This window comes from Paramisgurnus dabryanus, chromosome 12 (genome assembly GCF_030506205.2).
Source record: "Paramisgurnus dabryanus chromosome 12, PD_genome_1.1, whole genome shotgun sequence".
Taxonomy (NCBI): Eukaryota; Metazoa; Chordata; class Actinopteri; order Cypriniformes; family Cobitidae; genus Paramisgurnus; species Paramisgurnus dabryanus.
The window spans coordinates 20253055-20275403 of NC_133348.1; the positions used below are offsets into that span (position 1 = coordinate 20253055).

At 40.8% G+C, this 22349-nt stretch overlaps 1 protein-coding gene across 1 annotated transcript in view; it reads left to right on the top strand.

Moving 5' to 3' along the window:
• The window catches only part of mdn1 (midasin AAA ATPase 1), a 51523-nt gene that overhangs the window by 25816 nt on the left and 3358 nt on the right, over positions 1-22349 (top strand). Inside the window, exons 45-93 of the mRNA XM_065257088.2 lie at positions 18-166; positions 258-457; positions 543-769; positions 872-985; positions 1136-1265; positions 1485-1591; positions 1679-1812; positions 1901-2061; positions 2391-2511; positions 3572-3788; positions 3936-4176; positions 4298-4424; positions 5820-5984; positions 6532-6746; positions 6881-7268; positions 7366-7478; positions 7564-8227; positions 8726-8887; positions 9067-9343; positions 9460-9698; positions 9809-9904; positions 10000-10094; positions 12911-13023; positions 13114-13266; positions 13511-13620; positions 13724-13797; positions 13913-14096; positions 14305-14452; positions 14627-14773; positions 14889-15015; positions 15113-15218; positions 15304-15419; positions 15543-15962; positions 16138-16361; positions 17129-17266; positions 17348-17526; positions 17668-17829; positions 18042-18179; positions 18605-18743; positions 19609-19781; positions 19864-19992; positions 20075-20213; positions 20313-20629; positions 20710-20868; positions 21014-21115; positions 21228-21426; positions 21551-21715; positions 21917-22071; positions 22184-22273. Coding sequence (XP_065113160.1) covers positions 18-166; positions 258-457; positions 543-769; positions 872-985; positions 1136-1265; positions 1485-1591; positions 1679-1812; positions 1901-2061; positions 2391-2511; positions 3572-3788; positions 3936-4176; positions 4298-4424; positions 5820-5984; positions 6532-6746; positions 6881-7268; positions 7366-7478; positions 7564-8227; positions 8726-8887; positions 9067-9343; positions 9460-9698; positions 9809-9904; positions 10000-10094; positions 12911-13023; positions 13114-13266; positions 13511-13620; positions 13724-13797; positions 13913-14096; positions 14305-14452; positions 14627-14773; positions 14889-15015; positions 15113-15218; positions 15304-15419; positions 15543-15962; positions 16138-16361; positions 17129-17266; positions 17348-17526; positions 17668-17829; positions 18042-18179; positions 18605-18743; positions 19609-19781; positions 19864-19992; positions 20075-20213; positions 20313-20629; positions 20710-20868; positions 21014-21115; positions 21228-21426; positions 21551-21715; positions 21917-22071; positions 22184-22273 — 8648 coding nt within the window. The remainder of the gene's footprint in view (positions 1-17; positions 167-257; positions 458-542; positions 770-871; positions 986-1135; positions 1266-1484; positions 1592-1678; positions 1813-1900; positions 2062-2390; positions 2512-3571; positions 3789-3935; positions 4177-4297; positions 4425-5819; positions 5985-6531; positions 6747-6880; positions 7269-7365; positions 7479-7563; positions 8228-8725; positions 8888-9066; positions 9344-9459; positions 9699-9808; positions 9905-9999; positions 10095-12910; positions 13024-13113; positions 13267-13510; positions 13621-13723; positions 13798-13912; positions 14097-14304; positions 14453-14626; positions 14774-14888; positions 15016-15112; positions 15219-15303; positions 15420-15542; positions 15963-16137; positions 16362-17128; positions 17267-17347; positions 17527-17667; positions 17830-18041; positions 18180-18604; positions 18744-19608; positions 19782-19863; positions 19993-20074; positions 20214-20312; positions 20630-20709; positions 20869-21013; positions 21116-21227; positions 21427-21550; positions 21716-21916; positions 22072-22183; positions 22274-22349) is intronic.

A 22349-nucleotide genomic window follows, 5' to 3' on the forward strand; every position in this document is an offset into this window, starting at 1 on the left:
TCTGTAACATCCTGCAGACTCCCCTGCCTCTTCAATGTCATCTCTGCTCCACGCTGCGTCTCTGCTGTCCAATCAGCTGCAGAGAGGAGTGGATCTGCCCAGCGCCCTTTTACAGGCCTGTGGAGAGGCATATGCCTTTTGTCAGCGTACCACTGCTAGTCAGCAGGTACGTGAATGTTCATACCTAGGTTTTTAGGCATTTTAAGGTAATTCATTTTTTTCCATCACTCTTAACCTTAGATATCTTTTTATTTCAGCTGGCACAGGAAGTCATAGAGAGACAGTTAGCAGAGCTAGATTCTGAAGACTGGGGCAGCGGGCTGCTGTGTGCTGGCGTGTGGCCGGATCGAATTCCCTCGGCCCTGATGAGCACTGAGGACTCATGTTTCTCCAGCGTCCAGAGAGATGGGCAGGTCCTCCTATACTGCCTTAACACACTCAGCCTTTATGGAAAAAGGTCAGAACTGCACTACGTGTACAAATACTTTCGGATTTCATTGCATATATTGGTCTTAAGGAATTAAATAAGTCCATTTATTCAGGAATCGTCCACTGAGCCTGGTTGACCTGCAGAGGGCAATGCAGAGTGGCGCTGTGCTGGACGGGCTGCAGTTTTCTGGAGGTGGAACGATGGACGGAGGGGCGGAGGATGCCCTGCGCCTCCTCCCGACTGCAGTCAAAATACTGACAGAAAGAGCCTCTCACAGTGACTGGATCCTCAGAACCAGCTGGATCACACACCTTGCCAAAACTTACAAACATGCACCAGGTAGACTAGACTAGAAAACAGCAATTTTATTGTGTTTTAAATAGCTTGTTATGTAGCAATTGTTCTTTTTGCTGCAGTTCTGAGATCAGATTTTCCTTGCAGATGCAGCTTTGATGCAGTTGGAGGCAGGATCCACAGCTCTGAAGTCTGTATTCAACAGCAAGCTCATTGGCAAAGGCAAATGTCTGGCAGAGCTCCTGCAGCCGCACAGTACAGGTACACAAACCACAAACACACACGATTTATTGTAATACAAGCTATGAAACTCACTTTCAGTCTTACTTTCAATTGTAAAGAAACATTATGTTCAAACCTGTTATATGCTTGCTTTTTGAGTAAAAGCCGCTGTTTATACTTCTTAACCAGATGACTACAGGATTCTGGTAGACATGCGCTGGAACAAGCAGTACTTGGACATTTTGGCCAACACCTGCAACTTTGAGGATGAGGAAAGATACATGGAATTTATGGAAGCATTGAATGCTGTTGCCAACAGGTAAGTCATTGAATTTGTTTTGTATTCCAGTCTCGAAAGACTTAAGAACCTTTTATTGCCTTTTTTGAAACAGAAAGGTTCTTTATGGAACCATTCAGCCAAAAATGTTTCTTCTATGATATAGTGTAGCACCCTTATTTATATATATGTATATTGTTTACATATTATTATGTATGTTTTAAATGTACATCTAATATTTTTTATTTTTTATTTTGAAAGAATCATACTGCTGATGGACAGAGAAGAGAAAGCAGCTATTAACAACAACGCTGGAAACACATCACCTCATAACTGCGCCCTTAGACTGGCAACTGCCTTCTCTAAAGGTACTCATGACCAACTAATCCTAGCTTAGAAAACAGATTTAACAAACCAGATTATTGGCATTACATTTATTCATTCTTATTTTGTAGGGACCGTAGACATCGGCCATCTGCCTCATCCTGTCCTTGTCCACCTGCGTTCATTCTTTGACCTATGGGATTCGTTTGTACTGCAGGCCTTGCAGTCAGGCCAGCCCTACATCTCTGACCACCTGATGTTTGAGGTTTCTGTTACTCACAGCATACTTTTATTATAGCAGTGCTGCTCTGGTCTGCAGGTGGTTCATGATGTCATTGTGATTGCATGTGTAGATACTGCAGCTGTTGCAGTGGAGGGATCGTTTCTGGTACGTGTGTAACACTCTGTCTGCGGACGCTCGGGGAGTGTGTGTGCTCTCACTACACTGGCAGTGGGTGCATAAGAACCTCATCCTGCGGCTACCACAGCTTTTGATGGGGGATAGCGACTATGAGTGAGTAGTGCCCTTTATTACATGCTTATAAGCCTAGTGAAACATCGGTGCTGTTTGTTTAAAAAAAAAGTGAATATGTGAAGGTGCTCTCTGTAATAGCGTTTTTGCCATCACATTTTTAGTTAATTGTAGAAGGACACCTTTTGCAGTTAGATGTGATGAATACCGCAAACGAATGTGATTAATAATTGGATAAGCAAGTATGCAATGCATCATGTGAAGTGAAAGTTTAATCTCTCTTATGTTTGAAACTTTTTAGCATTGAATGAAAACATACATTAAATTGAAATACCTGTGTGAGTGTTTATATGTGTGTATTTTTGTATCAGAGGGCAACAGGAACTACACACCATGTCTACCGCCATCCAAAACTCTCTCTCCAGCTCTGTGGCTGTGGCGTCTGCACTGAAGAACATTCAGAAGACATTAGGAAAACCTCTTCCCTTCAAGGTCAGGGCATTTATGAGAAACGAAGCATTTTTGACTTTAGAAATGTTAGAGACATAGCACTGCAGTTAGCAGAGCTCACACAAACTGAGCTGTTATTGACCCCATGTGGAGGACACAGGGTTAGGTCTGAACTGCGACATTCGCTGATCCATGTCACTGCCACAGTCTATATTGTATTCAGATTTAAGTACTTACAAGGTACACAAGTTTAATTGTGACCCACGGTTGTTTCGTGTGCTTTCGTTCATCCAGTTCTTTGCTGAAAAAATCAATGTGCCATTTAGCGGATTTTGCCAACTAGGGCTGTCACAATGATTAAATAATAGTCTCATCGCGATTGTTTGACCTCATCGTGATGATTTTAGATCACCATAATGATTGCACATTTCTATAAAAACACAAGGGGGAGCTGCAGCGCCTGTATTAACGAGACCGTATCAGATGGCGCTCCTTAACTGACAGAGTAATGCGATACATTGCAAAGCCATTCAATACAGAGAAAAACATAATTTAAAGAAATGCTGCAAAACTTTAATAAGCAGTATGAACTGCCAGGTAAAACATACATTTCCAAAACAGCAGTTCCAAATTTAGGGAAGTGAAGGAAGGATGCTATTCTTAAGTAATTGATTTTTTGCAGCCTCTACAGATATGTGGTCCAGTACTAATATGACCTTAGTAGGATTGGCTACTATTTAAGGCCTGTTCTGGTATAGTCAGTTTATTTTATTGCAGATTTTTTTCAGGTATTTTTAAGACACTTTGTTGTGTTATTTCTAATGAAGAATTTTCAGTTTTTTAAGATATATTTATTAAATAAATACTTTTAAATATGTGTTATGTTTATTAATATTGACTGCCAGGTAAACCTTGCAAAATATTTAATTTAAATAATCACAACAATGTGTGAAAATTATTTCATGAACAAACAAAAATTGTATAAGAATTAAATGTTAAAGCAACTAAACAGACTCATATGTTTTTCTAATAAAGATATAAAGGGACAAATGGCCAATGAATAAACAAAAGCCAATAACAACTCTTAAACATTTGTGTGCAGCTGGAGGTTGTAGCTGAATGTGCAGCCCGTCTGCGAGTGCTGTGCAAGGCATTGGATGTGCGGGATCTGCGCCTCGACAACAGCCTTGCATCCCTATGGAAACAGGAGGTGTCTCGTCTCCGTGGTGTGGCCATGGGGATTGACTCCAAAGAGGCTCTGCTTGAAGCTTGGGGTCTGGTGCTTCAGGCCAACCTCCTCCTGGAGCCTCAAAATTCAGGTATAAATCAGTCACTGTTCCCTAGCTCAGTTACCTTGCTTACAACTGTGTAATTCATAATTGCTGTTTTTTTGTTCAGTGTCCAGGTGGGTGTTAGGTTTGGACTGTTCTTAAATCAGTATTAACAATGTTTCATCATGTTCACAGGTGTTCTGGAGAGGCTTGTGAGCTGTGTAGATCAGCAGCAGGGTCACATGGCTTCTTGCGGTCTGCTGGACTCTCTGTCTGAGGTTAATGAGGAGGACGTGGGAGACAGTGCTGCTCCAGGCAGGGAGGTGCTACTGCAGCTTGCACGTAGGGCTCAATTGTGGCCGGCGCTGGAGCAACTAGCAGTGCTAAATCAAATGAGAGTCACCACCGATCTGTTACACCTGTCTGTTACACTGAGGTATGACATTGTTTCTATTTTTCTATTATTATCAATCAAATGAAGCAAATTTGTGACTTATGTTGAAGCTTGGTAAAAATAGGCTTTATTTTTTAATTGTATTGTAATTTTTGCTTCACAGAGGCAATAAGCAGGCAGAAGCTGGTCTGCGAAGGTCCCTGTCCAACCATCTGCGTTTCTGCATGCAGTCAACCCCCATGAACATCAGACAACTGCAGCCTCTCTGGTTCCTGCTCGGCACAGAACGGGTCTGTCAAAAAAACACCTATATTTGTTAGATTAGTGTGAGCTTCAGACAATCTTTGAAAGTTTCATCATCTAATTATAAGATCAGGAGCATCAAAGTTTGATTTCACACTCACAAGTTCAATCTTTGACCTTGGCTTTGTCTGTATTAAAGATATCAGTAGTACGTTTACACGCAACCAAATAATCAGTTTGTAATCGTATTGATGGTTTTATCGGATTGATTTGTCATAAGTATTTATGTAAACACCTTAATTGATACGTTTAAAGTCGATCAGATGCTAATTTTGATCATATTGAAAGGGGTGGTGTAGTCCCATCTGTTGTCCGATCATCAGGAAAAAAGTACGCATGTAAACCCGTGAATCTTAGTATTTTCTCAATCGGATGCAAAAATACCTTATGCATGAAGAATTGCCCAGAAGAATTGTGCTTAAGTTCACGTCTTATATTTACCTCTTGTTAACGTATCACATGATTCTCAACATAACATGCAATAACAAGGCAATGGCATAATGCATTATTAAGGTAATAAGGGTAACGCGCTGTACTTTCATAACAATACATAAAGCAATAAAATAGCGTTGTGCCTTTCGAAAAGTTTTTTTTTTTGCCTACATCTGAAATCATCTTAAGAACAACTTTCCCCAACTCAGCTTTGACTTTGTACATTTATCCAGCGATAAAGCGTGAACTTGACGAGAGATTCTGTGTGCTGCATTGCCAAGTCCTCTTTTTGGCGGTGTTCAGATTTGGGCTACTTTTAAACTGTTTCCGCAAGTTAATTTTTTTCTGCGAGTTAAAAATCGAAGGATTTTGTTGATAAGTTATTCGTCGTTTGGGTATTTGTACTCTGAATAGTCTTTAGGATGCTTTTGGGCTAGTTTTGACCATTTATAATTGGGCTGGAGAATTATAAACTATATGGATAAAATGTAGTCGGATTGACAACATATTTATGTAAACATAGTCAGTGTTATATTTTCAAAGAATGTTCTTTACATTATGTAGGATATTTTATGTAGGAAAGGGTAAATCACAAAAAACTTTGGCTTAGCTGGGTTCATTGGCAGGGTCTGAATCTACAAGGAATTCTGAAAATCCTTGTTTTACACTCCGTACAGAAATTGTAGATGCACTTTATTTTACAGTATGTACAACCCAACAAAATACTGTTAAGCTAGTAATAGGTTCAGGGCTGGTACCTTGTAATTACAGCTACACAATACACATTACGCAGTAAATTCATAGTATGCATGTGAAGAACAATTTTCATGACTGATATATGTATCTTTGTTATGTTAGTTAAAAGTTATGTTGTCATGTATGTTTATGTTATATAAAAGAGAGCAAAGTTGAAGTTGAGTCTTGTAACAAGGTTTTAATTCCCTCACCAGCCTGTGGAGGAGCTGCCACTGGTGTGGTGTGAGCTGCTGTCTGAAACATTGGCAGCACTGTGGAGTGGCAGTGTGACCTCTGACCCCGACCGCTGGCTGAAGTGGAATCCACTAAACCCAGAGGAACACAGAAACTCAAGATCACAGCTGGGCCCATCTGATACGGTGTGTTTTTAGAGGAAAAGCTAAAATCATTATAGATACATATTTATTTAACTTTATATTAAGAAAAACTAAAGAAAGGTATTAAAAAAAATGCTGAATAATGCTCATGTTTTGCATATTAAATGTCACATAATATGGCATTTTTTCAAGATGAAATGTTAGTTGAATGTTAGTTAGATGAAATGTCCCCAGAATGTGTCTGTGAAGTATCTGGTGGTCCAAATACCCTATAGAAAACATACACTGTTTACCTTACTTCATTATTCATAGTAAATGTGCAGTACTGAATTATGTAAAGAAGATTTAAAATAGAAATTATGACCTAACTTTGGTTTTTGGAAGGTTATGGGCGGGGCCTGTGCAGTGACGTCAGTTTGCTCCCAAAACAAACAACCAGTTTTACAGGGATTAAAAAATTATTGAGCAGATTTGTATCATTACAGGGTGACTGTGTACAGACACTGGTCACACACAATTATGTTCAAACAACATATAAAAGTGAATTTCTCATTTTATGTGGTCTTTATCATATGCTTTCAATGTAAAGGGTCCTGCAATGCTAAGTCGTGCAGTGTGGTCCCGTTGCATGCTGGGAGTTCTGAGCAGCACTGATGTGGGCGGCAGATGGGATCCGTCAGGCTCATACTTCCTGTCATCATCAAGGGTCACCCTGGGTGAGTGGAGGGAGAGAACCGGGCAGCTACAGGATTTAAGCGCAGTGATCTGGGACAGTATGGCTATGACTGAGCTTGCTGACTTCAGGTAAAAACCACCGGTCCTACCCACACACATAATGTAATAATTCGATTAATATTTTAATGTTAATTATTAGTACTAAATTTTTTTTTAATAAACATGTTTGTATTTAATTCTCTTGTTTCTCTTATTCTCTGCAGATTAACAGACCGCTGGCTGCAGGGCTTGGTTCTGCGCAGACAGTTGCAGTCGCTTTCTGAGTTGCTGTCTCCAGGGTTACAGGAGAGCTATGCAGAATCCTGTGATAGTCTAACCGAAGGCCAGGACCCCATCGGGGCTGCTCAGGAGATTCAGACTGCCCTCAAAGAAGGCCTGTCTGAAAACCTGCTCCCAGAGGGCTTTCTAGATACCTTAGTGACATGCCTGACACAGTTTGCCCATAACCGGGCACAAGATTCAGTCCAACTTTCCCGGTCTGGAGTTTTCTGGGTGAATATGGGTCTGCTGCAAATCCAAGTTTGGGCACCACAAACCATTTTTGACCCAGCTGTCAAAAGATCATATAAACTCCGCTATGCACAAGAAGAGGTAAGACAAGCTTGCAAGTGTCTAATGCACTTACTCTTAATTTTGTATTTTTATATTATATCAACCATATATGAAAATTTTTTTTTGTTTCTCTCAGCTTGCTTTGCTGCAAGAAGAGTGGAGAGGGCGGAGCCTCTCCTCCCAGCTGCTCACAGGGGCGGAGCTTGAGGAGAGTAGCACTACTGACAACTTCCAGCATCCTCGCATCAGGTAACAAAACAGCCAGCATGTGTCACATACTACCATACTGACGCGTTTGCAACTGGATATTGACTTTCTTGTATGTGTGTTTTAGGTACTTGTGGATCCGTATGCAGCAAGTAAAAGAACAAATTTGTGAACTGAGCCGTAAACAAGCCTGCCGTCCCCCTGACTCTCAGTACAGTCGCCTGTATCAGGAACTTCAGCATTACTTGTGCAGCATCGGCCAACCAGCTGCAGTGGGCGACCTGCTCTCCCACCTCCTAAAGGCCTTACATGCCTCTGGGCCAAAATCTAGGCCAGGGATTCAAAGTCTGCTGAAGGAGGAGGCCGTCTGGCAGGCGTCACAGCAACGCTTTGCCCAGCGACTGGTTGAGGAGTACCCACTTTATCCTGATGTAGTGGTGCCACTGCGGGCGGCAATTCTGCAGGTGCAGCATGGCATGCGACTCCTGGCATCTCAGGTGTCCTCCTCAATGACCGCTCTTCCGGGTCTGATGCACCTGGTGTCCACTATGCTAGCTTTTCCGAGCCCGGCCGCGGCCTCTGATCTGGCCTGTGCGGACTACCTGTGTTCAAGGGAATGCATGCAGATGTTAAAGGGCCTGGGAAAGCAGTTGCCATCAACAGAGGTCAGTCGCGTGGTGCCGGATTCTGCGGTGTTGCTGTTGAACGCGCTTCTGTATGTCCAAAGTCACGTGCTGAGTGTCGGACATCTCAGCAAGGAGACGAGTAAACTTTTCAGACACGTTTGCCAGGTAAGGTTTAGAATCGTCACAATAAAAACACAAAGTCAGAAAACAAGATGTTTAAAAAAAAATTTTTAAATCCCCATTACACCAAATCAGTCTCATTAGACATGCCGTTTTGATTCTCTTATCAATGTGACATCACACTAATAAAGCCCCGCCCACGGTTGTATGTTACTGATGTTTAGACCGTAACAAAACAAAAATGCAATAGACATTGACTTTTTTTGCAGCCAGAGTTAAATATCGCTCTTCAACTTGCTCCATTTTTTTTTCGTTTTACTGTCAACTTGGAAGTGGAAAAGCGTATGATGAAATGCAACACTATATATCGCAGTTTTTTTTTTAACTAAGGAAGGGGTTCTTGCAGACCACAGATCACAGCGTTGTTACATTTTTGGGGAGGTGCACATCAAGCTACGGCATAGGGTCTTTGTGTAGGCTCAACTGGGTAGCCCTAAGTGTTTTTGTTACAAAGATTGTGTTGTGTTGTTTTGCTTTGTTTAGGCTATAGTGAATGAATGGGACGAGCAGGAAAAGAGAGCAAGAGAAAAAGAGCAGATGGAAGCGAGTCTGTACCGCAGTCGCTCTCGTCTGCATGGATCAGGCCTTACAGAAGACCAGCAGGAGGAGAGAGAGTTCAGGCGTTCATTCCCCTCCTATCATAAGGTAAGCATGGACCAAAAGCTTTTTTGCAGAGAAAATCCAACTAATGAGACAGCTGACAGTGTGCTGTGATTTTAAATAGACACACTTAGTATTTTTATGTGTGTTAAATGCTTTTATCACCTCAAGTCTTTGTTTGGGCCAATGATGTCAGCTTATCACTATTCTTCATCCTTCCACAGGACTTTGCTGACATCACCTCAGAACCTAGTCTTGATCAGCCAATAATCATAGAGGATGACGATGATCCAGATATGGAGGCGTCTGGAAGCAGCTCCCTATTGGTCAGCAGCATGTGCACAGTGGTTGAGGTCCATCAGAGACTGTGCTTGTCTTACGCTCAGTCACTGTGGTACCAGCCCCACCCATCAACCAATCACACCAAAGAACACATCAGTGCTCTGGTGTCATCCTATCAAATCGCAGCTCCTCTGATAGCCCGCTTCTACCATCTAATGGGTATGAATGTAAAAGTTGAATATTATCAGTAAATGTGAACAGACCTTGAAAATCTCAACACCCTTCGTCGTCTTTTTACATTCAAACCCTGTCTTCTGTTTCTCTCTCTTTTTCAGACAGCGAAGTGGACCCAAAGTTAATGGGTTCTCAGCTCTTGTTCAGCACTCTTCTCCAGAACACAGTAAGTGGTTCTGGAGGTCCAGCTGGGCTCATCTTGCAGAGTGATGGTCCTTATGACTTTTACAGGGAGCATAATATGAGTCAGGCTCGACTCTGTCTGCCAGCACTAGAACAGCTCAGTAAAGCCGTGAGACAACGCCTGGATGACTGGCCAGATCACCCTGCGCTTGTTCAGGTAAGACCGTCAACTTTTAAAAGATCCTTTCATGCTTAGAATCAAAACTAAGTCTTCAAATTATTTGTTTTGTCTGAACTCCTTCTTGTTACATTTCTTATGTGCTCCAGATCACTACAGTGATAGAGAGGATATTGGCATTCAGTCTGTCCAGCCCATTGGCGAAGTTCCTAAATGGTTTGGAGATCCTACTCAGCAAAGCACAGGTGAAAAAAACAGCTCCTGCTACGGTGTGCATTTGTGTATGCTGTAATTCATTATAAAAGTCTTGAGTGTCATTGTTCTGTCTTTTTTCTTTCAGGACTGGGAAAACAATGCAAGCCGGTCGGTCTCTCTCAGGAATGAGCTAGAAGCCATCACGCAACTCATCATTCAATGGAGAAAACTCGAGCTTAGGTAATTGGTAACTATTGCACTGATTAGTGTTAAAACCGGGTAAATCTCCAACAGATAGGACATCTTATCGACCTATCTCACTGATGTCATGCGATACAAAAATACTATGCAAAGCTTTAGCAAAAAGGATTGAAATTCATGTACCCAAACTGATTCTGGAAGACCAAAATGGATTTGTTATAGGTAGACAGGGTTTTAATAATATACGTAGAGTTTTAAACATATTATATAAAAAACATAACAACAAAGACCATGCAATGCTATCCTTAGATGCGGAAAAAGCATTTGACAGGATCGAATGGGGTTACCTATTTGAAGCACTTAGAAGATTTGGAATAGGAACAGAATATTTAAAATGGCTCAAATTGCTTTACAATAAACCACTTGCCCAAGTTATAACAAACAATAATATCTCAAAATTGTTTGATTTGACTAGAGGTACGAGACAAGGATGCCCATTATCCCCTTTACTGTTTTTGTTTGCCATTGAACCCTTGGCTATGACTATTAGGAAAAATCCAGATATAAGGGGTATGAAGATCGGAGAGAGGGAACACCGTATATCCCTATTTGCAGATGACATAGTTTTATTTTTAACCAATTTGAAAAACTCCATCCCTGCCCTGATGAATATACTGGAGAAATTTGGAAAATTCTCTGGTTATAAAGTCAATAATAATAAAAGTATTCTGTTATTATTAAATGAACAGGAGAGGAAAGCCCCGGCATGTTATACACAATTTAACAACGCGACTGATGGCTTCACCTACTTGGGGATTAGAATAACACCTAATATAGATGATATAGTTCCCTCTAATTATGATCCGTTACTGCAGAGAGTCCTGGAATCTCTAGACAAATGGAACACAATGCCAATCTCCTTAGTGGGCCGTATAAGTATAATCAAAATGTCGGTTTTGCCAAAATATCTATATCTTTTTCAATCTATACCTCTTCCACTACCTGCTGATCTCCTCTCCACCCTTAGTAAAGCCCTTACAAGATTCATATGGAATAATAGGCGCCCTCGGCTACGTTTATCCCTTCTTTATCTACCGTATGATCGAGGAGGGCTTCAAATGCCAAACATAAAACTTTACTACTGGGCGGCACAACTTCGAACAGCTATGTTTTACTTTTCTACAACAGACCAACCAGCTTGGATCGATATTGAGAAAGATGACATACCACTTCCTATACAGTCATATATATACTCAGCTCCAATCAAAGCACTAAAAAAGTCCACTCTCAACCCCCTTCTCCGAAATACCATATCAGTTTGGTATGAGGCCCATTCATTTTTGGAGGAAACTGTATCGATCTCTCCCTTTTCCCCAATATGGGGCAATAATGACTTCAAACCTGGAAGAAACGATATGGGGTTTAAAAATTGGCAGTTGAAAGGAATATGTATGTTAAAAAACTTGTATGAAGGAGGTACACTAATGACCTTCCAACAGTTGGTTGCCAAATATATACTCCCCCAAACTCATTTCTTTAAATATCTTCAAATTAGGAGTTACATATACTCCAAAATAAAAGCATATTCAGAACCTCAACCTTCTACTTTAGAACGAATTACTCTGAATCATATAAATGATAGAGGAAAGATTTCTGTGCTTTACAAGACATTACTATCTGGATCAAAAGAGAGCTCCCAGGCATACCTTTCAGCATGGAAAAGAGATCTCCAGGTGGAGATCACTGTGGAGGAATGGGAACAATCTTGCCTGTTAGCTCAAACTCAGTCTATCAATACTAGATGCAGAATAATACAGTATAAATGGATGTTTAGGACATATATCACCCCTGTTAAATTGCATAGGATTAACCCTAACATACCAGACAATTGCATAAAATGTAATGATGAAACTGGTACATTGTTTCATTGCATGTGGCAATGTAAAGAGTTACAGGAATTCTGGAAGGAGGTTTTGGATGTGATTTCTGAAATGATTGGAGAGTATATTCCTATGGACCCTAAACTATGTTTACTGCATATTTATCCTGAAAATGTATCTGTTAGTGCAAGTATACAGAAGCTGGTAGATTTCAGTCTACTACAAGCCAAACGGGTAGTTGCACTCGAGTGGAAAAATATTCAGAGACCTACTCTCTCACACTGGACTAAAGAGATGATTTCTAATCTTGCTCTTGAAAAATTGACCTATGCAACTAGAGGTAAAGCAGAGGTGTTTAAAAAGATATGGTCCCCCTTTGTACAATTTGTGAATAGATAGACAAATTGAAATGTAAAGATTGCTTGCTCTTAAATATTTTTTTCATTCAACAACCGATATTTGTATATGAACATTTGTAATTATTCTTCGGGGTTTTGTATGTATGTAAGTATGTATACGCACAGTAGTTTTTGTTTGTGTTATTTTATTTACTATTTATATATATATATATATATATATACTGTATATATATGTTTTCTTCAATTTCATTTTATTTATTTATTTACTTTTTGTCCTTTTATTTATTTTTATCGGACGGGGTGGAAAATGGTGTTCTGTAACTGTTTAAATTGTATATTCTGGAATGTTCTTTGGGGGGATTTACAACAAAATTTAATAAATACAAAGTTTAAAAAAAAACTATTGCACTGATGGTGATGTGGCGAAGTGGTAAAAGATCAGACAAAAGATTAATGTTCATTCCTCAAGAAAGACCCGTGTACTCTTGAGCATGTGTAGACTAAATAAAGATAGTCTTTTGTTGCATTACTTTGCACTGGAAAACCACCTATGATTTAATATTAGGTTGAATTAGCTGCCACATATTAACTGGTGTCAACTCTTGAATCTCTGCAGCTGCTGGTCAAGCAGTCTAGATAATGCACTTAAGCGGCATGCTGAAAACTCGATCAAGCACTGGTTCTCCATTTATCAGCTCACGGAGAAATATCTACAGGATTCTACAAACGGTAATGCACACATGCACTCTTGTCTGTTTATAATTCCAGTACATAACATTTAATTTCTGTGTGCATTGAATCATTGTGTTTATTTTGTAGAGGGTGGCGTCGAGGATATTTCCCTTTCCTCAGTCTCATCCACCTTACAGGCCTTTCTGGAAGGCTCTACCTTAGGAGAGTTTAATACCCGATTGTCTATGTTACTTGGTTTTCACTGCCACGTCTTATTGGCTCCCAAACAGAAAGAACATGGTAAGAGACTACCTGTTCTTAATAATCAAACACCTTTTTGTTACTAAATGTAGTGTCGGTTTGTAGCCAAATGCTGGAGACCGTATGAAAAGCTTGAAGAACTGTGTTTTATTATGTTGATGTAATTTCTGATTAAAACAGGAAGTTAATAGCTCTTCCTGACCATTTCATAGATGATCTTAAAGCTTAGGCATAGACTTAAAGTAATGTAAGCAAAAATCAAATGACTTTTTCTGTCTCACAGACTCACTCTGCAGTTTGCTGTGGAATCTCTTCAAATACTACAGCCAGTTCTCAGAGAGCATTCAGACCAAAATCTCCCAACTAAGGTCACCCATAGAGAAAGAGCTCAAAGTGGGTGATAGTAAATCCAGCAAGATTTTCCTCAGTATTAAATGAGTTCATACCTGATTTTTCGTCTCTTCGTATTGTCTAATATCCATCTTGTTGCACGTAGGACTTTGTTAAAATCTCCAAGTGGAATGATGTCAGTTTTTGGTCCATCAAGCAGTCAGTGGAGAAGACGCACAGGTGAGATGATTTACCTGGAGAAAATTATGATAACCATGATACTTTTGGTTATATACATTATCAAATATATAATTTATGTATTAATGAGAATATTAATGAGAAATGTTGTGGTCAGGACCCTGTTTAAGTTTGTGAAGAAGTTTGAAGCAGCACTGAAGGAGCCGTGCTCACCGTGTCTGGTGGAGCAGGGCAGTGACAGCAGCATGGACGGGGTGGATTCACAGTCTGAAGATACACCACTGCACAAGGTTCACCGGGTGCTGAAAGCGGCTTTGCCGGGAAAGGGAAGAGATTTGCAGGTACTTTAACCCCAAGATTAAATGTGATGCACAATATCACATTGCCCATCCATCCCTACTCTGCATCTTGAACATTTGAAAGCTCATAGCCTTTCTTTTTACTTTGATACATATTTGATTTAAAACAGAATATTTTAGGGCATCATAATGTTTTCCTAACTTACTTTTGGAGGCATCTGGACAATCTTATTTTAATTCCTTGCATCAGGTCGATGGTCGAGAGGAGCTTTCATCTGACCCCACGACTCTCCAAGCCCGCCTGCCTGTTCTCACGAGGAAGATGAGAAAGTTGTGTGTGCAGCTGATAAAGAAAACCTCTGTTCCTGAGCTATCAGAAGATCTAGATCAATTTACTGGTATCACTGTTTGACTATATTTTTTCTTACCTAAATATTCTGAGATATATAAACATTAGCAAGATGATCCCATTCCAATTTAGGAATATGTGTTTGATTGTACATATATATAGCTAATCGCCTGTGAAACTGCAAAAAATATAACTATTTTTCTCTTATTTGTTGTTGTTCCAGCTGAGGTCATAGCAAACGTGCAAGCCCTGCAAAGCTTGACGGTGGACCGCAGCGTAGAGCAAGAAAGGCAGAAGTCTGAGGTCAAACACATCCTCCTGCAGAAACAGAGAGCACTGGCTGATCTCTTCAAGATGCTTGCGCAGATCGGTCAGTCTTATTCAAGACAAAATCTGTTTCATTTAATTTGTTTTTAAATGCTATTGGTGTCTGAAGTGTACTGTAAGCAGACAACTTTATTAATAGTTTGATTTTTTGTGTTCAGGTCTGTCGTACCGCAAGGGTCTGTCCTGGGGCCGTAACGCAGACCCACAAGAGACGTTATGTCTGCAGCCGATCGAGTTGAAGACGACCCTGTCCGCACTGAAGACACAGGACAACACGGAGCAAATGTATATAAATGATCCTAATGTCTTTTCTTCTGTATAGCTAAAGGTGATTCTAATGTGATGACTGTTATTCTGATTCTTAGTGTGATGTTACTTGCAGGTTGTTTGGAGAGATCACGAATGCATGGGATGGCTGTGAAAAGTACTTCTACCGGTCATGGGCCAGACGCAACGCCATGTTGACAGCATTGCAAAGTGCTGTTAAAGTAAGCATGGCTTTATGATTAATGTGGACTTGAGTATGCTGTTGTATGCTGAACTGTGATGTTTAATTTTCGTTCCATTCTGCAGGAGCTAGGACTGGGAAATGTGGAGCGTTGCCGTGGTTTCTCATCTCATCTGTTTAAACTTTTGCTGAGGCAAAGACGAAGACTTGCTGGTCTCACTGAGCGCTGGGTTCAGCTCAGGTCCTGTCGCATTATACAGTGTCTTTTTAACTACACAAGATTCAGACATAGACATAATGGAAGTGTGATCCTCACTGCCTTCTCGTATATATAAACACTCCATTTATCTGTCTAACACAACAGGAATCTGATAGACAGTGTCCAGAGCATCCAGTCCCATACATCTGACTCTGGAGATGATGCCAGTGGTCTCCCACCTCAAGGCTCTCTTCATCAGTGGATCACCAGAGCTCAGACTTCAGCCCTCCAGTGCTCTATCGCTCTTCAGCAGCTCTCATGGATCCTCCAGTGTTGTCCTGAAGGTTCTTCTGCAGCCCCCACTCAAGCCAGGGAAGGGGAGGTTGTGCAAGGTCAAGCCACACTGAGCCACCCTTCTCCTCTGTCCCCTCACATCCAGCCTCAGGCGTGTTTGATGAGGAGAGGGGAGCAGGCATGGAAGGAGGTGGAACAGAAGGTGGAGAACCTAACGAAGGAGATGAAAGATCTAAAAGAGACGCTGGACAAATTAGCACAGGAGTCTACAGAAAGAGTCATCTATAGCTGGTGAGGCACAGATGTTAAACTTTTTTTTAGCAATGGGTTTCATTTGTAGTTGACTAATAGTATTTTAGAATGGCCATTTTTTTCAACCATATTTTTAAAATTTGTCCTTTTTTAGATTCACAGATGTTCACTGTGAACATATCTCAATGTTAATCCTTTTTCTTCCTTCACATAGGGACCACTTCACATGTTGCTGTTCGTCCATGGACCGACTGGGCGCTGTGGTGGCTCAGATGCCAGCCCTTGAACAGCTCTTTATTCCTGATGGGGTCCCGGTCAGCCATACCCAGCCCACCCTTGTACGTGGTCTTCAGGCTGCCAGGACAGAGGTGGAGACCTGCCTTACAGAGTTCACCACCTGGAAGACTGGGCTGTTGTCTATTAGACAGTCACGAAAATGTAAGACCGTAAAGCGAATCATGTTGACATTTGAAAATGATTAATTGAAGGTGTGGAGGATTTGTTTTATGACTTATAATAATTTTGACATCTGGATTTCAAATCTCCTTCCACTGAATTAAGAACTACCATTTGTTAAAGGTGCTCTAAGCGAATTGAAGCGTTTTAGACCATAAAACATTTTTTGTTACATACCGGAAACATCTCCTCACTATCTGCTTGCTGCCTGTCCGCTGATCAAACTGTAAAAAAACGCGATCTCTGTAGACAGCCCAGGCTTCACAAACCGCAATATCAACAAATGGCCAAACCTAGCATAAAAAAACAAAACAAAGTATTCCAGCCAATAAACGACAAGAAGGATTTGGGGGTGGGGGTTGGGCGCGTTCATGAAAGCACGGAAGGGAGGGGGAGGGGGAGGAGTTAGCTACGCTCTGTCTGTTTGAAAACAGTTCAAACATCAACAGGAAGTGACGTCGCACATTATTCGCTTAGAGCGCCTTTAAGCTATCATTAGGAAGTATCATGTGATGGTTAATGTTTAATGGCTGTAAAATTAAAGGAACAAGCTTTTCCAGTGTAAATGAAGGGTGCCATATAATGAAGTTTGTAACAGAAAACAGTTTGTGGGTTGATTTGTGCATATAGTAGTTGGTTTGCATTTATTTGTTTACTATATTAAACCAGGCAATTCATTGATAGTGTCTGCATGTCATAAATTTGTATTTACCTGCATCTGCATTTCTTCCCAACGTGTCCACATACAGGCCGTTCTGATCCATTTCCAGTCAAGTTCTCTGAGGACTTGGAGAAAGCAATAAATGTGGTTCTGTGTGCGGTTCAGACTCTGGTTAAGAGAAAAGAGAAAGAACATCAGGAAGATCAGCAGTCAGAAAGCAGGAGAGGTGAGACTTCAAACAAAACACGCTTAGCTTGCTTTGCTTTGTTTAGGACAGCATTAATAAAATGTATTTGTGTGTCTGCAGAGAGCGACTCAGAGATATTAGAGGAGCTCCTGAAACCAGGACACTTGAGCAAGTTACTTGAAGAGGACCTGAGTGGAGACGTTTCCTGTCTCTCTTTACCTGAGGTTAATGGAGTGGTAACAGAGCTGCTGCAGAGACTTCGATCACACAGGGATGCTTGTCCACCTCATCAACTACAGGTCAGTCATGTCACATGCTACCCTCTGGAGACTTAAATAATATAAATACACCCTTTAAATTTAAAGTGAATATCCCCCTGACATAAGTACAAATGTTCAGCAGATTTAAAAGAGGAGTTGTGTGTTTGTTTGTATACGCAGGAGATAAGAGAGGCCTGTAGTGCTTTAGTGCGGTTGGAGCCCATGTTGTGTGTGTACTCTGAGCTGGTGCGATATTATCTGGCCATCATAATGGGGGCTCACCGTGCCACCGGCAAGCTCCTGTCTGTTCTCGCTAACGTCTTCACTGAACTCGCGCAGAAGGTATGTAATCTCGCTTTAGTCGCTCAAACTGAATAGCTACCTAGTGTCTGTATAGACATAGCAGTTATACGCGTACTTTTGCAAAAGGCTTTACCTTGTTTTAAAGCTTGTCTTTTGTAGCTTGTCTTTCAGCCTTAACATAGTAAAAGAAGCTAGTAAATGATATATAAATTTTTGTTTCTTATAATTGTTTCTTTTTTATTCGTCTACAGGGTTTCTGTCTACCCCAGGAGCTGATGGGAGGAGGAGACGGCGAGGGAGCAACAGAGTTTCATGACTATGAAGGTGGAGGAATAGGAGAGGGAGATGGAGTGAAAGACGTCAGCGATAAGATTGAGAATGAGGATCAGGTGAGTTAGTGAATAAACCATTGCTCAACTACACATTCTAACTTATGTAAAACTAAATCTGGCAGCAATTTTAACTGAATTTTAAAGTGGTCAAACGAAAATTTTGAATTTCATTTACGTTACATTTACATTTAGCAACTTACAGTGAGTTCACAACTTATCATTATGTGTGTTTTTCGGGTATTAAACCCACAACCTTTTATGCTATCAATGCAATGCTCTACCTAGTGAGCTACAGTAATGCAAGTAGCATTGAGCTACATTTCAAACTGTTTTTGAAGTTAATAAAAAAGTAGCGTGAATCGTGAGCTGGTATTGATTTGAAGTCTTGACCATTGTTATTCTGTGGTTAAACTGAATTTTGACTGGTGTCATACTGAATCACAACTGGTAATGAATCATTTTGGTTTCATGGCCTTGTCCAGGTTGAAGACACCTTCCAGGAAGGTCAGGAAAAGAAAGAGGAGGAGCAGGACCAACGTGACATCAAAGAGGAGGACAATGCCATCGAGATGTCTGAAGACTTTGATGGAAAGATGCATGATGGCACAGACCAGGAACCAGGTGATTCTAATAACTGTTTAAAGCTCACGCTGTTTCTGCTCTTCTCATGTTAATCTTGAGTACCTATGGTGTAGTATTACATCCTTCATATATTCAAAGAGTCTTTAGATTTATCAGAATAATAAAAGACGGATCAGCTTTACTGATACTTTCCGAATAACCCTGACCCCTTGGAGACGTACCGAGGGCGGCGCGAGTCACGACAAAAAAATCCCACTATCTTTGGAAAACTCACTACATGTTCATGTCGTTTACATTATATGCACTTACGTGCCAATTGCCCTTACAGACATTGGATGCCGTTTTAGGTACCATATGTGACTCGTGACCCGGTTGGGACCGCCTTATTTCAACAAATTTCAGCGTTAAACAAACACACATGAACAACTCCGCTGCTACCCCAGTTAAACAAACTACATCCATTGTTTCCATATACTGGGTTCTTTTTGAAGCTTCGCAAGCTTAAATTTCCCTCACAAACATCAACACACTTCTTTGATGACAATATTGTGTCAGCTCTTGGTTGGTGTGTGTGTATGCGCTGTTTCGTTTAAAGTGCCCATATAAGGACTTCCACTTTACTTCCTGCACTGAAATTGCCCATAAAAGAAATGTTCTAAAAAAAATTCCGAAACTTGTACGAACCCTGGTAAAGTGCATTCGGCACAGTAATACGCCATCACGCGTCCAACTGCTTTTTTTGACATTTTGCCTATGTTGTTGCATAAGGAATCCAACTCTTAAACAGTGTTACTAAGTCAGAATGTATAAAATAGTTTTAACCCCCCTAATCAAAAACAAACTTTGCAGTTTATAGATTGAATTTTATAATGTCAAAATTATGAATCTCCCACCTCACGTTTAGGAGAGGATGAGGAAGACTCCGATAAGGAGGAAAATGAAGAGCTGGATAAGAAGATGGGGGATTTGGGTGACGGTCAGACAGATACTCTGGACGAGAGAATGTGGGGAGATGACGATGAGGATGATGATGTTGATAGCGATAAAGAGGATGAGTCCGGTGCAGGGATGGATCAGGTACTCTAATGGATTATTTACTTTTTATTTAAGAATAACGTTTTTAAATTTATAGAGCTCAGTATCATATGGGATTTTACAGGGAGAGTCAGAGCTGGTTGCAAAGGACGACAACACAGATGCTGGAGATTCAAAGGATAAGAAGAACGAGGACAAAGATGATCAAAAAGGTGAAGAAGAGAAAGATAAAATCCATGAACAGCTGGACGAGGTTGGTTCTTTTCCCATTTTTCCCACAGAACACACATTTACAAAAGTGAAGGTTTTAAACACATTGTATGTTTTAATTGTAGCGGGAATTTGATGAGAATGAAGTAGACCCATACCACGGTAAGCAGGAGAAGAAGCCAGATCCAGAAGCCATGGACTTGCCAGATGAGCTTAATCTCGATGATGATGGCAAAGATGAAGAAGATGGAGAAGGTGGTGATGGTATGTTGTTCGGACATCTTATAAAACATATTGAACATTAAAGATTTTTGTGTCAGAGACTGAGTTGTCTTAACTAAGGTGTCCCTTGACATATTTTAGAGGACAATCCATTTGACATCGATGACAAACTCATGGAAGTGGATGAGAAAACAGGGGAAGAGAAAGATGGATCAGATGAAGCTGGAGAAGAAGAGGTGACGGATGAGCAGCAAGATGGTCAGATGGAGGAACATGGAGAGGAGGAGAAACCAGATGAGGATGTAGAAGGAGAAAAATCACAGGATATAGATCCTGAAACCGATGAGAGAGGAGAAAATGATAAAGAAGAAGAGGATGAAGAGGAAAAAAATAAAGAGCAGGAAGAAGGACAAGAGGAGGACAAATCCATACCAGCAGATCAAGGCCAGAGACCAAAGGTGTGTTCACCTGTTCAAAAGCTAAAGTTGTTATAAGAAAGTTACACTGTCATAAATAATACAACAATGACTTTTCTCAGGACGAAGAGGAAGAGGGTAAGGATGACGATGATGCTAAGATGGAGTCTGCAGAGAGGAAGGAACATGCGTCAGACGGACAGACAGGAGAGGAAAACATTCAGAGTGACAACGCGGTAGAGCTGGCTGGAGCAGCTTCAGAGAGAGACCAGGCCAAAGAGGTACACATCCCCCTACAAACATTGAAAATAAATTTTAGTCTCCTGTTGATGTAGTTTCTGACTCCAAGATCACAGGTTTGAATCCCAGAGAACCCACACATTACTAATATGCACACTATAAATTCCAATCCATTCATGTCCACAGGAGCATGGCAGTGGAGCGGCTGATGCTAGTCAGTCAGAGGGGCACGACTCCAAGCTGACGGCCAGAATGAGTTCACAAAAACAAAGGGAGAAAAACACACAGGTCAGTTGGTTAGACTTTTTAAGCGCTCTTAATTGTTTTAACCTAAGCAAAACATGATATCAGGTTTAAAACAAAAAATGGTACTGATAATCATCCTTATGTTTTCTGCCAGAGTTTCAAACGCAAACCAGGCCAGGCTGATAACGAGCGCTCGATGGGCGATTACAATGAACGTGTGAATAAGCGCTTGCGTACGGTTGAAAACAGAAAGGAGGGAGCGCAGGATCAGACACAGCCCAACACGCAACAGGAGTCAGACCTGTACGAACATATTAAACAAGGAGAGGAAAATTATGACGCACAAACATATGGTAAGAGTAAAAAAAACTATTTTACTTTATTATACCCAAATATTTAATAATTAATTATTTTGTCAGAGCTTTAGCACTGAGCTGTGGTATGAATTCTCTGCTTGCCCTTTTGTGTTCTTCATAGATGCTGCCAGTGCAGAGCAGCAGAAGCCAACTGGTACGAACCAGGAAGTAGATGAAGAGGAAGATGATATTGCCATGGAAATTGAGGAAGAGAAGGACCTTCAAGCAGTTGAAGCCCAGGAGCTCAAGCCAGAGAAACTAGATAACAATACAGCCTCTAAAAAAGGTGCAATACACACATACCTATATTGAATCTGTGTGAGAAACCGTATATATACACAGTATTATTAAAGTACTGGTTAACAACATTTTTCATTGTGAATAGTCAAACCAAAGCTTCCAAAGTTTTTAGCTTTTGATAGCATGCTAATAGTGATACACAAAATGGTGTTATATTATTACAATATTATACAATGCTTATACTCAGGTCTGGAGTGTGGAGACATGGAGACACAGGAACGGACCGCTGAAGAAGAGGAGAGGCCAGAGACGCTGAGGAGCTGTGATGATGAAGAGATGAAAGAGAGGAGTAATGAGTCCACCATCCACACTGTGCCTGAACTACTGATGGACACGCAAAAGGTCTTCACCAAATTATCCAACAATCTTGTAAAATGTATTTAGTGGTGTGTTGTAGATAAATAAATCGGCAAAAAAATCTGACTGTATAGAAAATCTATGTGTATTACTCCAGGAGCCATTGAAGAACCCAGAAGAGCTGAGAAAAGAGATGGAGCTTCAGCTGGAGGCGTGGCAGAGACAGACTTTAGGATCTCAGGAAGAGGTGACATCATAACAGCAGTTACATGTTACTGATCTTCCTTATCTCACATTCAGGGATTCATGTTCTTGTTTCTCTT